Source organism: Apus apus, chromosome 2, assembly GCF_020740795.1.
Source record: "Apus apus isolate bApuApu2 chromosome 2, bApuApu2.pri.cur, whole genome shotgun sequence".
Taxonomy (NCBI): Eukaryota; Metazoa; Chordata; class Aves; order Apodiformes; family Apodidae; genus Apus; species Apus apus.
The window spans coordinates 155,039,148-155,055,003 of record NC_067283.1 but is presented as its reverse complement, the minus strand read 5'-3'; the positions used below and the strand labels follow the sequence as shown (position 1 = coordinate 155,055,003).

General features: G+C 44.0%; 1 protein-coding gene across 10 annotated transcripts in view; it reads right to left on the bottom strand.

Annotated features, from left to right (window-relative positions):
• Positions 1-945: 945 nt before the first annotated feature.
• Positions 946-15,856, bottom strand: part of ADGRB1 (adhesion G protein-coupled receptor B1) — a 286,572-nt gene continuing 271,661 nt past the window's right edge. For all 10 annotated transcript variants that reach the window (XM_051612439.1, XM_051612442.1, XM_051612443.1 and 7 more), the window contains one exon: positions 946-2,749. In XM_051612439.1, coding sequence (XP_051468399.1) covers positions 2,552-2,749 — 198 coding nt within the window. In that variant the 3' untranslated portion in view covers positions 946-2,551. The remainder of the gene's footprint in view (positions 2,750-15,856) is intronic.

The following is a 15,856-nucleotide window of genomic DNA, read 5'->3' as shown; positions in this document are numbered from 1 at the left end:
TATCAACAGTTATTAAACAAACATTTATCTCTATAATTACATAACACTGTTAATGTCCTGCAAGTTGGCTGGAGTGAATGGGTGAATGGGGAAGGCTGCAGAGAAGAGGGCAGGCTCAGATGGGGAGAGGAAGGGGGAAAAAAATAGAATAAAAAAATAATTCAAAAAAAAGATAAAAGAATTAAAACACAGTAGAAAGGTATCTCTATGCTAAAATTCATCATGTGTAATTATCATAATTACAGTATCATACAACCCGGCGTCTGAGGGAGGCCTTTGTGCTTTCCTTTTTCATAGAATAATCTAAAAGTGAACAGTAATATCACAGGGTTTTTTTTTAGAAGTAATCAGTTTCCCTATTTTTTAACTATTTGGATGTTTTAATTTTGTTTGAATTCTTTTGGAATTTTTCTTTCCATCCTTCCTATGATCCAGTTCCCGGCCAGGTAAAAGCCACTGTCCTTCAAGATCTCCCAGATGGCCCAAAGGAAAGTTGAGTTTGCATGTCAAGCAAAATCTCTCACTGGGAGAATCACAACTGGGGGCAGTGATTGCTTTGCATCTCCTAAGCATTTTTTCCTAAGAATGTTTTGGGTTGGTTTTGGTTTTGATTTTGATTTTTTAAGTACCCAAAACCGTAGTAAGAACTCAGACCCTGATCAAGCTTTACTGCTGTCTGAACAAAATCTGCTCACATGCAGCCAGAGGTTTGTCACCACGTTGTCTCCACAGCTGGGACAGTTGTTCCAACCATCAGACAGACAGTGCTGGGAATGATAAATAAAAATAAAAATGAAGTTTGCATGTAAGGTCAGTGGTAAATTTTTTTTTAATGATGAAAATATTGCACAACTCTTTTTTGGGGGTGTAATAGAGATAACTTTTTTTTTTTTTTTTGTAAATAGCCTTGAGAAATGTTTAATGAAATACAAAATTAAAATAATTGTTTTTTTTCATGGTGAAATAAAAAGACAGTATTTTATGATGAGGAATGTCCTGCTCTCCTGATCAGCTCCACCTCTTCTTTCTTGTAGGACCACAAACCTGCTTGCTGGCTCTGGACAGAGGGGAAGGAGGAGAAGAGCCAGTGAGGGGAAAATAACCAAAGCCCAAACTGAATAAAACAAAGCAAAACATTGTGAGCCAGAGGCAGAGGGGCTGCGTATTCCCACCATCCCCAGCTTTCCACGGAGCAGCTTGCCTTCCACCTTCAGCAGGTGGCATCCTCACCCCATGCCTGCACAGTCCTACAGCACAGAAAGGCATTCGAAATGACAAGAGCCAAAGAAAAGAAAGGTCTCAGGTTTCAAGTTCTCTTTTTATTGAAGAAAAGAAATGAAGAAGGAAAAAAATAGATTATTTTGTTTGTTTGTTTGCTTCCAAGTGGACGTTATTCATGTTGTCAGTTTGTCTCAATGTCCTAAGGCAACATCTCTGTATACCAAATATCTCCAGGTACATCGGCAGGTCTGTCTTCCCCTCTTTCTCTCTCTGCCTTCCAGGGAGGGGCAGCTTAGAATAAATTTAAGTCCAAAAGCAAGAAAAATAACAGAAAAAAACCCAACAAAACAAAAAAAAAAGGAAAAAAGAACAAAAAAAGGATGAGGCCAAGAGGACCTTTGCAAGGCCTGTGCTGAGTTTATCTATTTAACAGTCAATTAAATGACCTACATTTCTCTTGTTGGTCTGTTTTCTAACACCTTCAACCGTCTCCCTGGAGATGGAGCAAGCAGGTTTGGGAGGTGGTCCTTTCCTCCTGCACCTGTTCCACTCTTTAGGGCATGCAGAAGCTCCACTGTAGAGGGATGAGAGGAGGAAACCCCACCTTGCCTCTCCACCTAAGCCGTGCATGATGCCACCACTTCTCCATCCGAGCCCCGTGGGGACCCTCTGTGGGGATGCCACAATGTCAGGTCATGATGTGGCACACAGGAGTGGGAACGTCTTCTTGGTGCATGCCATCTCCTTCCTTCTTGGATGAGCTGGTGAGAGACAGGTGGAGGGCATGGATTGCCAAGCAATGCCACGCACCATCAAGGCTGGGTGTACTCCAGGGATCTACGGCCTGACCACATCCCAGTGAGGCTCCTTCAGTTGTTCCCTCTTCTGGTCTGCAAACAAGCCTGATCTTCTTGGCCCTTTGCAGTGGCTGCTGAGTGTCCTTCCACACCTTCCTTTGACAGAGCAAGAAGGGTCCCAGCCTGTGGCAGCAGCTCGAGAGCATCTTGGCAGGGCTTGTCCACTGCAGCCCCTCCCCACTTTCTGCCTCTTCACTCTCTTCCAGGTTCACTTCTTCTCCAGTCCTACCTGGGAAAGCTTGTGTTGTCCTGAACCTACAGCTACTATACTCTATAAAGTAATATTCCCCCTCTCTGCTGAGAACAATACAAAAGTTACTCCATCTTACCAAAGGTTTCAAAAGAAACCAAACATTTCCCTCGCTTGGTTCCGATTTAATTTAATCATTTCTTTAAAACGTGGTTTTGTTTTGTTTGTTTTGTTTGCTTTCAGGAAAAAAAAAAATAAAATAGTCCCTTTCTTCCCTTTCCACTCAAACCTCTGTCTGAAGGTCAATAATGTCTTGTCCCACCAGGGGAATGGTGGCTCCTGTTTTCTCCCACTCCACAGTTTTTAGTTCTAGGGGAGACTGTGCCACAGGTTCCATGTCCTTTTTAACCCATGATGGTGGGGACTGGACTTTCCTGATTCCTTCCCAGGGTCTCTTGTTTGGTGTCTGCTGTTTTTCTTGCTGCAAGAGGAGGGAAGTGTCAGAAAGGAGAGAGAGAAAGAAAGAGAAAGAGAAGTTAATACCCATGCAACAAACACCATTTTTTCACCTCCATCTCTTACATCAAAGGCATTTTTTTCTGTGACATTCCTAATCTGAAAGTAAGGGGGGGTTCAATGAAAATTGTGCTTGGTGTGCAAAGTGTCTATTTTAAGTAGAAAATATAATTTTTGGTTGGTTGGGTGTTCCCCCACTGCAGTCACTATCACCTAATGCCTGGATAGTTCAGGTTTCAGCTGAGGTGTTTTTTTTTTCCACTTGCATTTCCACTGACAAAATGAACATAGTTTAAAGTATTTAAGATCTTTTTCTACTTCTACAGAAAATCTCAGCATACAAATCCAGATTACAAGAAAGTCTTTCTCAACATACATTTATATAGATGCATTTATATACATTACTTATGCAGCAGAGCTATTTATAGGCTATTGAATTGCAGCAAAACATGATAACAACTTTGCCAGTGAACCCATGTTATTTGATGGCCTGGACCACCAGCTCTGAAACTGAAAGCATTTCCATCTTGTCTACATCAAGCCTTTGAGGCTTTATTGACCAGTTAAACCAGTCTTCCACCAGCATCCCACAGTGGCTATCAACCCATGGAACATCTTTCAATGTTTCTGCTGCTACACACCAAGACAAGACTCTGGAAAGAGCTGAGGTTCTGGAAAAAGGGTGTATTCTTTAGAGTGTATATGAAAGGGAGTCCATGCAAAGATTTTAAATGAGTTGATGCACTAAGCTTCTCTCCCCCACCAAGAGTGATTCTTTTCACAGTTAATTATATCCACAAAACACTCCAGCACTGGGAGAGAAAAGGCTTCCCTGCATGTCAACGGAGAACAGAGTCCTTTTCAGCCACCTGCCAAAAGGAAAGTGGTGGGAGGAAAGGCAGCTACATGGAGGTTGACAACAAGGAGAGAAGTCTGGGAGAAGATGAGGAGACAGACATGCAGGTGACATGAAGCCCAGGACGTGTCACACCTCAATGATGCCATCAAAATGTATTGACTGAGGAGAGATTGAAGCCACATGGAGACTGGGGTGTCATGATTGTACTTCAGGATGCTGCAGAGATTGCTGTAGCCCCACAAGAAACCTAAACACCCATCTGCTATTTGCTAATCCACCTGCCTTAGCTTCTGGTTTTGTCCTCTCCTAAGAGACTTTCAGAAATCTTAGTTTATCCCACCTCTATACTAAAACACTGACAGGAAAGGTGCTGTAACATTATCCCTAGAGGAACAGCTTCTATCACATTACCCATGCCATGAATTTTGGTTTCCCAAACTTTCCCCTTTATTATTAAAAAAGGTGTGTTTGAAGTTTCTCCTGCAGCTGCTCAAAGGGAGAAGGCTCTGGGCGAGGTCATTTGGTAGCTGGTGAGTGGCAAACATATGAACTAAGTAAATTTGGTCTTCTCAAACTGAAGTGAAAACATTCTGAAATTATCTTTATTTTAATTCAAAGGAAAAAAAAATAAATATATATTTTAAAGCTCTTGGAAAGATTTTCTTTTTTAAGCAAGTTTAGGAAAAGTGTTGTTCAGAAGGATGTAAACCACCTCAGCTCTTGAAATGTGCAGCTGAGGTTTTCATTAAGCTCTTTTCTTGTACTGTTGGTGTTATTCTTACTTTATTCCACGAGGGTCATTAATACTAATATGACAGAAAAGGTGATAAAATTGTTGACTTATTCTATTATCTCTTTTGGAACTTACTCAAAACCCACGCAACTAAAAACTCAAACCTTTTTATCTCTGTGTGTGCCTTAATGAGACAAGTTTGAGACTTTACTGAAGTGAAACTTCTGCCTCGAGTGGTTTTGCAGGCCATTAGTCTGCCATGAAAAGAGGCAGCAAGAAGAAGGTGCACACCAAGACAAAAGCACATACAGAGCAGAAAATGGAATGAACCTGAGAGTTTCCCAAAAGGTGAAAAAAACACCAAACCAAACAAACTGGTCAGAAAAGCCCTTTAGAAAGAAAAACATTTTGTTTTGCTGTGATGCTGCAGGTTTTTCAAGTTATTAATGTCCACAGCTTTATTACTGAACAGGGAGCAGCACAAAAGATCATATGCATGAAGCTCATAAATAATTCCATCTTTTCCCTTTTTGATGGCCTCATTTACAGCCACCTTCAGCAGCATGTTCTTCTCTTCCCAACCAAACTCTGTGTTGTTTAACAGGCCCTCCATCTGCCACACTCCTGACCTTCAGCTTCTCCTTCATGCTGTGAGGATGCACCCAGATCTGATCATGCACTTTGAACATGAGCAGCAAACCTCAGAACCACTCATGCCATGGTCTGCTTTGGAGCAACTGGGTGAGAGCAGCTGCAAATCCATGCAGGGAACAGAAATTAGGAAAACAAACAAACAAACAAACAAAAAAAAAACAAACCCCAAACAATTCTGAGCTCACATCTACAGCTCTGGACTCAGATCAGAGCTGCCACTGGGTACCAAGACCGAAGGGTTACAATAATGATTCAGTGGTGATAAAAAATAGACACTGAATGTTGTGAATTATTATGAATGGATAAATGAAGAAAGGAGGAAAGCACGAAACAGAAAATCACTCTTCCAGTGCATAACTCCACTCTGAACCTGCATCTTGAAAATGATGTGCACTCCCTGGCCTTTCTGATAGAAGGATATAGGGGAAGTCCTAAGGGTGGCCAGTTTACAGCCACAAAGTTGTGGAGCATGCTCTGTAGGAGGAAAGATGATCTTAACTATGACCTTTTCTGCCTTGAGAAGAGATTATGGAGATATGTGAAAGAGGTCTATGAAACTCTTAGTAGCTTGTTAATGGAAGGAACAGACTGCTGATGGCAGGGATCTTCCAACACAAAACTGCAGAGCATGATGAGGCACCAGGCAGTGCCTGGCCCAGAGTGAACCTGAGGAGCTGGTCCTGCACAGTGACCAGCCAAATGACAAGACACCTTTCCACAGCTCTCTGCTAATGCTGAAAACCTCCAAAATCAGAAGAACTACATGGAATTATTCACAAAAGCAACACCCATTCAGTACTATGTGGTAGCTCAGCACCATTCTGCATCAGGAGGATCTCAGAGTACAAACTACTGGGGTCTTGGGGATCTTTCTGAAGATGAGTTACCACGTTTGCTCTGCTCTTTTGTTTTTCCAAGCTGTTTTTTAACCCTGCTAAGGAGAGGAGGCAGGGCCAGATTGGTCTTGGGTCTGACCTCCAATGGTTGTTTCTATCTAGCTTATCAGAGTGATGTCTTTTCTGGTTATGATTGCACTGGGCTTAGTGACCCCAAAAATGTCTGGTTACAGTTAGAAGATGAAAAGGAGCCTCAGGAGATCAGCAAATGGAAAGAGGAGACTTTCCTTTTGGTTTTCTACTGCTCAGAAAATAATTAGACTTCTGGAGTGATGCTGTGAGTTGAAGTGCTATCTCAGGGGTGGGATGTACTGATTGTCCACCATGGTGCACCACCAGCTCACATTGCTCTGTGCATGGCTGTGATCTGAACATGGGTGCAGAAGGACTTGATGCCCAGTTGGATCTCTGAGCAGGTTAAACAGAGTCATCTCAGCTGAGCTCTGGCAAAGATGCTGGGAGACAAAAGCAAAACTTCTCCTCTTGGCAAGAGACACCCTGGGAATTGGTAGGAGGCTCCTGGGAACAGCTCTCTTTTTCTTTCCCTCCATATGGAAAAGGTTTTTATCAGGTCTTGGCCACTTCAACAGCATATAGAAACAGCCACTGGGCTCATGCTTCAACCCTGGCATTTTTCTCCACACCCACTGTGGGGTCTTAGCAATCCTTGCAGACAGGAGGGAAAACCTAGTTCTGCACAGAAAAGAAGAAAAATCCTGGAGAGAGGGATGTGTCATCTGGCTGTAAAAGGCGCTGGTGCTGGCCCAGGGCCTGGTGCCTTGGAGACAGCCAGGAATGGCCTGAGACAGGAGCTGAAAGCAGCAGAGGCTGCTCTGCCAGTAACTCACAGAGACAGAGCCATTACTCTGGCCTGACACAGCCCATGAGGTTCTGGCTGTCAGGGAGGGGGGAAATGTTTCTTGGTTCCTGCTTGGTGCCAGGGTGGCGGAGCAGCTGGGTGGGAAGGGAGGGAGAGTCCAGCCCCAAGGATGGAGAAAAATCAGCTGTGCAGGGCAAAGTGGAGGTCTTCATCACTTTGGTGGCATTCAGAGCCTCCTTCATTTAGCTGTGGCTGTAATTCTGGCTGCACATCGTGAAAGCAGAGGGAGAGGATTTGAGGACAAAAGGCATTTAAGGTGCAGTGCCAAAACCCAATCCAAATCCCTAACAAAGACAGTGGCAAAGTCCATCGAGATAATCCATGAAGCCCTCTCCTTCTAAAGCTAGTCCTGGCAGACTGCAACAAGTCACCTGTGTTGGACTCATGGTGGCTAAGGAAAGATGATGGCAGTGGGCTGAGGCACCTCCCTACCACTGGCTCTCGTACACTTCTGCTCTGTGCTGCTTTCAAGACCCCAGTGTGGCTTCACCCAGAGTACCTAGATCTTAGCACAGCTCTTGTGCTTAGGAGCAGTGGGTTGTATAAATAAAAAATAAAAAATGTATCATCTCCAATAAAATTCCTGATGTTGCCCAGGGAAGTACTGGGTGCCCCCTCCATGGAAGTGCTAAAGAGCAGGTTGGATGGGGCTTGGAGCAACCTGGTGTAGTGAGAGGTGTCCCTGCTTGTGGTAGGAGAGTTGAACCTAGACGATCTTTGAGGTCCCTTCCAACCCAAGCCATTCTATAATATGATTCTATGATACAAATATGGCACAGGAGCTTGACTGGCTGCTCCAAGACACAGCTTTCATTTCACACTTCAGTCGAAAATGATGGAATGCAAAAGCTGCATTTCCTCATGTTTGTGTTGTGTTTTGTCTTTTTGTTGTGGCTGTCATGTTGTTTTTCTGAGTTGTTGTATTTTGGTGGTTTTTTTTTTGGTTCGTTGGTTTTGGTTTTGGTTTGTTGTTGTTTTTTAATACCAAATTTTATAGTTACCCTGAATAAACTGCAGGGGAACTCAGTGCTTTCTACAGAGCACTCTGGACTACCTCCCCTAGAATCAGCTACTCCCATGCTGTTTTCATTGCCTCTAGTGTCAACTTGTAGGACATTTGATGACCCAAATGGTCTCTCCCCATGACACTGATGACTCTAGGACTAGAGTGAAGTTATTCAGAGCATAGAGCAGGGAATCTGTAAGATAAATGTGTCTCACTCTGTCTAATCCATCTTTGGCTCAATGTTCAATGAAAGTGATCAGAAAATGGGAAAGCTGTCTTGTTTGTTTTTTTTTTTTTTTACAGAATGATAAATTTTCCTTTCCTTGTTTGAAACAAGTAGCTGCAGTTCCTTTCTTTCATGCTACTAAACTGCAAAGATTATATATATATATATATATATATATATATATGATTTTTTTTTAATTAAGGGGGAAAGCAAAATAAAAGGATGTCACTGACTTTGTCCAGAATTTCATTATTTTTTTTTTTTAAAAGAAGACAAAATAATTTGTGGTTTTAACTTGTATTGATAGAGATCAGCTAGAAAACTTGAAATACTGAAACATCTGCTTCTGTAATCTCTGAAGTTCAGATGGTGTAACCAACCAGCAGGGGCTGTTGTGAGCCAAGGCTTAGTGAGGCCATGCACAGATGAAGATGAACAGGCACTGAATCCAAGTCTTTCACAGACCCTCAGGGGCTCTTTGCACTGATTCATACACCATCCCTTGCCTAAAAGTTGCAGAGAAAGCCTGTGGTCCCACCAGCATTCTCCAGGCTAATGCCATCCTTTGTTGAACAATGCTTCGGATCTACTGAAGAGTCCACTCCACTTGGTACACATGATGGACTGGCTGCTCCCCAAAAAGCTCAAATCATTCAAGGCTGGGACTTCACAAGGGGACCAAGAGCATCCAAAGCACAGTTCTTTATAGAGCCTTTCCTACAACAGTCTACACAAGCAGGAGCTTCAATCTGCTGGTGGCCACTGCACGGTTTTGGAGCAGCCATGCATGGAGAGCTTCCAAGGGCGTGGCAGGAGCTACAGAGGATACAGAGTTTCTCTGAGTAATACAGAGTAACTGGTGCCTGCTACTTGATAGCTAAGAAGGCCAATGGCATCCTGGGGTGCACTAGAAAGGATGTGGTTAGTCGGTCAAGAGAGGTTCTCCTCCCCCTCTATTCTGCATTGGTGAGGCCGCATCTGGAGTATTGTGTCCAGTTCTGGGCCCTTCAGTTCCAGAAGGACAAGGAAGTGCTTGAAAGAGTCCAGCGCAGAGCCACAAAGATGATGAAGGGAGTGGAACATCTCCCTGATGAGGAAAGGCTGAGGGAGCTGGGTCTCTTGAGCTTGGAGAAAAGGAGACTGAGGGGTGACCTCATCAATGTTTACAAATACGTAAAGGATGAGTGTCAAGAAGATGGAGTTAAGCTTTTTTCAGTGATGTCTAGTGATAGGACAAGGAGTAATGGATGCAAACTGGAGCACAGGAGGTTTAAGGTGAATATAATTTTATTTTTTTTTTTTTTTTTACTGGGAGAGTGACAGAGCCCTGGGACAGGCTGCCCAGAGAGGTTGTGGAGTCTTCTTCACTGGAGACATTTAAACCCACCTGGACACGTCCCTGTGTGATGTGCTCTGGGTGACCCTGCTCTGGCAGGGGGTTGGACTGGATGATCTTTCGAGGTCCCTTCCAACCCCTAGGATTCTATGATTCTATGATTCTATGATTCTATGATACACGAGATATCAGATGATCTGCAAATGGAAATTAACTGATCGATGGTGCATTTGGACACTAGGAGCTGACAGCTGGTTTATGGCTGAATTAATTAATGCTTGAAGTCATTTTCATAACAAAATTTATTGCAGTAATTATTATACTTTAAGTAACTTTCTACCCTATAAAAATACTCTAATTGGGCTTTTAAAATTTGCCAGATACCAAAGCCTTTAAGAAGTGCAGAGAGGCTTAAATATACGTTCCAGAGGAGACAACCTGCCTGCAAGTGGAGCTTCCCTTGCTGAGGGACACACAGCCAATGGCAGGGAGAGTTCAGCCTCCTAATTTTCTAATTCTTCAGTGAGGAATGAGCCAGAATTTGACACAGCCACCACCACCTGAGCTCCTGCACCTCCAACCTCAACCCATGCAAAGAAGTTCCCACGGACAGGAGCCCAACTTCTTCACTCGAGAGCAGGGCTGACGACTTCCCAGTCAGCTAGTGAAAGGACAGGTAGCCAGCAAGCCAGGGAGACACACAATCCCACTATGAAGACTGGGGGGGACCTAATTGATGTCTATAAATACGTGAGAGCTGAGTATCAAGAAGCCAGGGACAAGCTCAAGACTTCTGCCCTGTGACAGGATGAGGGGCAATGGACTCCAACGTGAGCACAGGAAGTTCCACCTCAACATGAGGAAGAACTTCTTTACTGTGAGGGTCACAGAGCTCTGAAACAGGCTTCCCAGAGAGACTGTGGAGTCTCCTTCTCTGGAGATTTTCAAGACCTGTCTGGATGCCTTTCTGAGTGATCTGCCCTTGTTTCTTTGGTCCTGCTGTGGCAGGGGGGTTGGACTCAATGATCTTCAGAGATCTCTTCCAACTCCTATTATTCTGTGATTCTGTGAATGAGCTGCAATGTTGATCAATATTCTTTTTCCCCCCTCACTATTCTGTTTGATTCCAAAGCAAGTGCTGATGAAATGGGTATATTCTCCAGGTGTCTGAAGAGGAAAGCAAAGAAAAATCTCATTCTGAGAAGAAAAAGTGGGTAATGAAGGCAGAAACACTGTGTAGAAGGAAATAGGAAAAAATCATGGAAAGGCAGAAAAAAGCTTTGCATCTTTTTTCCACTGGTTTTTGAGGCAAGTGCTTTTTCAGGACCAACAGAGAAACAGGACTGGGTATGAGAGCTGGGTTACAGACCAGATCCTCTATTTGAGCTCCAGGACAGGGCTCCAGCCAATGCAAAAGCCATTTGAGCTGCAAGGAGCTGAATACAGCAAGGAGCTAATAAGAAGGAGCAACTCAGAGAAATGTGCAGAGCTGTGTTCAGCAGGGCTTTTGCTGACCTTGGCACAAGTGAGGAGCTGCTGTTTCAAACGAATGCAAAGCCAGATGCTGCCAAGAAGAGAGGAATATGTATGTGATTCAAACTTCTCTAATGGAGCTGGATCAAAAGCCTCCTGCCAAGGGGGAAAGCGAGAGTGTCACTTCCATTGCTCTCAAAGCTGGCATTAAATGTTGAAGAAACAAAGTCTTAGCTCCCTTTAAAGGCTGCAAAGCCTCCACTTTCATACCACGCTGGTGCAGAGCATGTGAACCCCTCCTGATGTCCAGCCCAAGCACTGGAATTTCTTTAGCAATTAGCTCACAGGGAGGAGTAATGTTGGAGACCCTTTGCCCTGAGAATACAGAACTGCACAGGAAAATATTTCCCATGCAGTACAAGTAGGTTGAAAATAGTCACTACCCTGCTTTCATGTGAAGAGCTCCCAGCTGCAGGAATACAGACCTGGGGAAGTCTGTGCATTTTAGGAGGAAGCAGGGGAAAAACCTGCACGTTGGAGCCTGCAGTCTGCCGGGCAAAAAGCAGATTTTTCAATGGAGAAACAAACTTGCAGCAAAGTTTCCAACAATGGATATTTTGTAGCAATTGGGAAGGTGAGGACAGCTCCCAGGGAGTGATTAGGAAAGAAGAAGTCGGCTGGCTGAGTCTGTACCAACCTAATGTTTTGCTGTGCATCCCTTTGGGCAGCAAAACGTGCTTTAAAGCTGCTACAAAGAGGTATCTACAATCCACGTGGAAGCCGCTCACAACTTATTGTAACCTTAAAAATGAAGGCTTGATGGATCCCAGGCATCAAGAGAGCTTTTGATTTTAGTCACTTAGGATGCCTGGTGTGGATGGCTGGGTTTTTTGATGCAAATCCTGCTGTGGTTGCATCCAAGCCTTTGGTTCCTTTTCATGCTTCCTGGCTGCAAAGAAGATGGGTAGGGGATAAATAGTCAACAAACACCACTCATTCAGTTTTCTGCTCAGGGTTTACACCAGCTTCCAGCTTGGTCTGGGTCAAAATGGAAGTGCAACAGTGGTCTGGGAAGTAGGTGAGCAAAGTAAGCCCAGCTGTTCCTGAGATACTCATTTTAGATTTAGAGTTCCTTCACAGATTGGACTAGATGATCTTATAGGTCCCTTCCAACCTGCCATTCTATAATTCTATGGTATGATTCAGATAGAAAGAGATAATCTGTCCCAAATTCCAGCATAATGGGAGCAAAGGTTTCTTGCCTACCACCTTGTAGCTTCCTTTTGAGTAAGGGTTGATTTTTCTAAAATCATGTCCATCTTCCTTGCCTCATCTGAACCTGAAGACTGCAAGAGAAAGGAAATTTACCACAGCCCATGATAAGGTCATCCAGACATCTGCAATCTTATTAACAAATTCACTTTTCAGCTTGCAGTCATCAGATCTTCCTGTATGCCAGTCTGCTAACATCTTAATTCCCTAGCACTGAATAGTTAGCTTCAGATAATTGTATCTACATCCCTAATTAGTTCATAAAGCCACAAATGAGTGACACCTCTTTACTCTGCTGCAGCAGTGAGTGAACTAGGCTTGGATGCAGGGGGATATGTGGTCCTGTATGCTTTGAACATTGATCCTGCTGCACAATGTGATTTTAATCAGGAACATCTGAGCACGTTTTCAATGGGAGCATTTTATAGTTGAGGTGTATGTATAAGAAAGTTCATGGCACGTGGAACAGATTTCATGTAACACACAGAAGAAAAACATGGAAAAATCCCAGCTTGTTGCTCAAGGAAGGACAATTCTGTGTTACTGCACTGGGAGGTTCTATTCAGCTTCACATTAGCAGTGTGCTTTGGTTTGTCACAATGTAACTGCAGCAAACACTGCTGCCACAGTGGCTCCTGAAAATGTTTTGAATATGGTCAAGATTCAGAACTGACTGTCATTCCAGGCAGTATTCTGGTTCTCCTAATAGCCTAGCTCTGATATACCAGCCAGGCAACACTGCTCAAGAGTAAGATGATGGCAGGTCAGCTGGTGGTGTGGAAACAACCTAATCTTAGCAGGATGTGGATTAGGCTCCAGGTCTCTGCTGTAGCCCTTCTGACTTGGAGACTGACATGTGCTGTGTTACACCTTGCCTTGCATCCCACATATGTGTCCACCCTGTGCCCTCCAGTGCAAGGGAGAAGAAAGGGAGAAGAAAGGGAAAGTCCTTCCCAAGGAAGGACTCCTTGGAATTCATCCCCAAACCTGTCTCCATGCCTGTAGGATGAGATACAAGCCTTTGATAAGGATTGGGTCATTCTCACACCAGTGATGACTTTCAGAAATTGATCTTATAAGGAAGGAAAGGCAAACAACTCCAACAAGCAAGGTTCCATGATTATGTTTCCAGCTCTTCCAGTAACTACTCTGGGACAATGGGAAAAGACAGTCTTCTTTGTCTTTTAAGTGTAGACTGCAGTAATACTTATCCAAAGTTTAAATGTGTCAGGATACATTTAGAAAGGAGGAATACAAGTGCAGGTACGAATCTTCAGGTACAAATCTCTGAAAAAAAACTAAAAGTAGCAGGATATACTGCCAGGAAAGGCTGGGAAACTCCCAGGGCTCAAGAAAGACTTGGTAGCTTGACTTTGTGGTTGGTTATTTAAAAGGGGAATCGAAGATACCACAATGCAGGCAGATGCACTAGGCTCAGCAAACATCCCTTCTGCTCTAAGGTGCTAGGTGTGTCCAGTTCTGGAGTCCCCAACAGAAGGACACAGAGCTCCTCGAGCATGTCCAGAGGAGAGCCACAAAGATGATCAGAGGGCACCTCTCCTATGAAGACAGGCTGAGGAAGTTGGGGTTGTTCAGCCTAGAGAAGAGAAGGCTCCATGGTGACCTTATAGCAACTTTCCAATACCTGAAGGGGGCCTACAAGAAAGCTGGGGTAGGACTTTTTACACAGGTGTGTAGTGAGAGAACATGGGACAATGATTTGAAGCTTAAAGAGGGGAGATTCAGGTTGGACGTTAGGAAAAAGTTCTTTCCTGTGAGGCTGGTGAGATGCTGGAACAGGCTGACCAGGGAGGTTGTGGATGCACCCTCCTTGGAGGTCTTTAAGTCCAAGCTGGACGGGGCCTTGAGCAACCTGGTCTATCAGGAGGTGTCCCTGCCCATGCAGGGGGGTTGGAACTAGATGATCTTTAAGGTCCCTTCCAACCCAAACCATTCTATGATTCTACAATTCTCTTAAAGTGTTCAAGGATGGCACAGGATCCTTATGACCTTGTGCATGTCCACAAGGGAAAGATTTTCCTACTGGTGAAGGAATGTGTTTGGATTCATGGGCCATGGAAGGGTTTGGGACAGGTGTATAATGCTCTTCAGTGCAAAAGAAAAGCCAGACTTACACTAACGTTAGTTTTATCACTTCCACCAGAAGAAATACTCCATGGTTTTATAACCTAAACATACATAAAAGAGAAAAAAAAATGAATCTATTGTTTTTACTGTAATCCCTGGTATCTGCAGCTTGCCTTCTCAGGGCAAACTGAAGCTGGAGCATAATTTCCAATGAGGTCCTTGGCAGCAAATAGTAGAAAATAAGGGAGAAGAAGGGTATTTCTTTTTCTTCGTGCTGCTTTGGATGTTTTTAAACCAATACCCATGACTGACTTGCCAATACTCCCCCCACTTGCAAGCTCCCCCTCGCAGGCTACATCTAAGGGAAAATCACAACCTGAAAAGGATTCAGTCAATATGTAAAGGCCACCTTCCCAGCTTCATTTCAGCAGTTCAAAGCTCTTTGATGCTGACACTGACAACTTCAGTTCTACATAGATGCATCTCTGAAATGCTTAAAACATCTCAATCTATTAAGCTCTCCTGAAAACATACCACAGCTTGGCTTTTACAGGGTACTTAATTGGTTTTGGTTTTACAGCTGTGTCATAAATAAATAATAGGGAAAAAAAAGGAGAGAGATGACTGTCAGTGAAATACATTCAGATTCTGGACCAACACAGGCTTCTTTGATCTGATCCTGCCTGCTAGATTCACTGCCCCTCCCATTCTGTATAACTGAACAGCCCATAATGACACCTGGCCACACACAGTAAAAGGAGGATTTGCTGGGATCACATTTCTGGAGCTCAGCACAACAATGTTGTGAGATCTGAATGCAGAGCAAAGGCTCTGTAGTGCTCTGCTTCCACAAAGAACCAAACTAAACCTTTTCTTCAATCACCCTCTGAGCTCTGGTCTTGCCTCTAAGCGAGTCCCAGCAAAACAAGCTCCCATTGGTACCACCTTGGCCATGCTACAGGTGGATGTGCATTCTGGACCTGACTTAGTTTGCAGATGACCACTGAGAATGTCACAAATAGCTCATTTTGCCCCTCTCCTGAGTGCAGGTACAACCCAAATTTCATTTCTTACTGCCAGACTGGTTTTCTCACTTTTTCCTCCCTTCTGCTGGAGCAGATAAACTTCCTTGCAACCTTTCAGCTCTTGCCCAGCAAACCTAATGGGTTAAGACACACGGGAGGTGCCATCATCCTGCCCTTCCCTAGTTGTGTTTTCCACATCACTTGCAACACAGGCTCCTGACATCTGTATTTCGTACCAAATTTCTGCCCTTCTGAAAGGCTGCAAGATCCTTCACTCAGCTCTCCTCCTTCAAAACCTCCTCTTGCTTGGAAATATGCTCCTGTCGAGGACAGCCATGTATAAGGTGATCAGCTGTCACAAATACCTTTATGCCACATTTAATCAGCATGCAGCTCCCAAGAAGTGCTGCCACCATCACGTCTTATATCCCGTTGCTGTGGCTATACTAAATAGCTATGCCCATCAAAGCCACCTCGGCCTCCAGGTGGAGTAGATAATTCCTGCTGTCCACACCTTTTGCCCCCTCCTCTTTCCACCTAGATTTCCTCAAGGCTGTTCTAGTTTCCAGCTCCTAGTTATGAGTGGATCTATGGAGCACTTTGAGATGGCCTGAAAGGGAATGC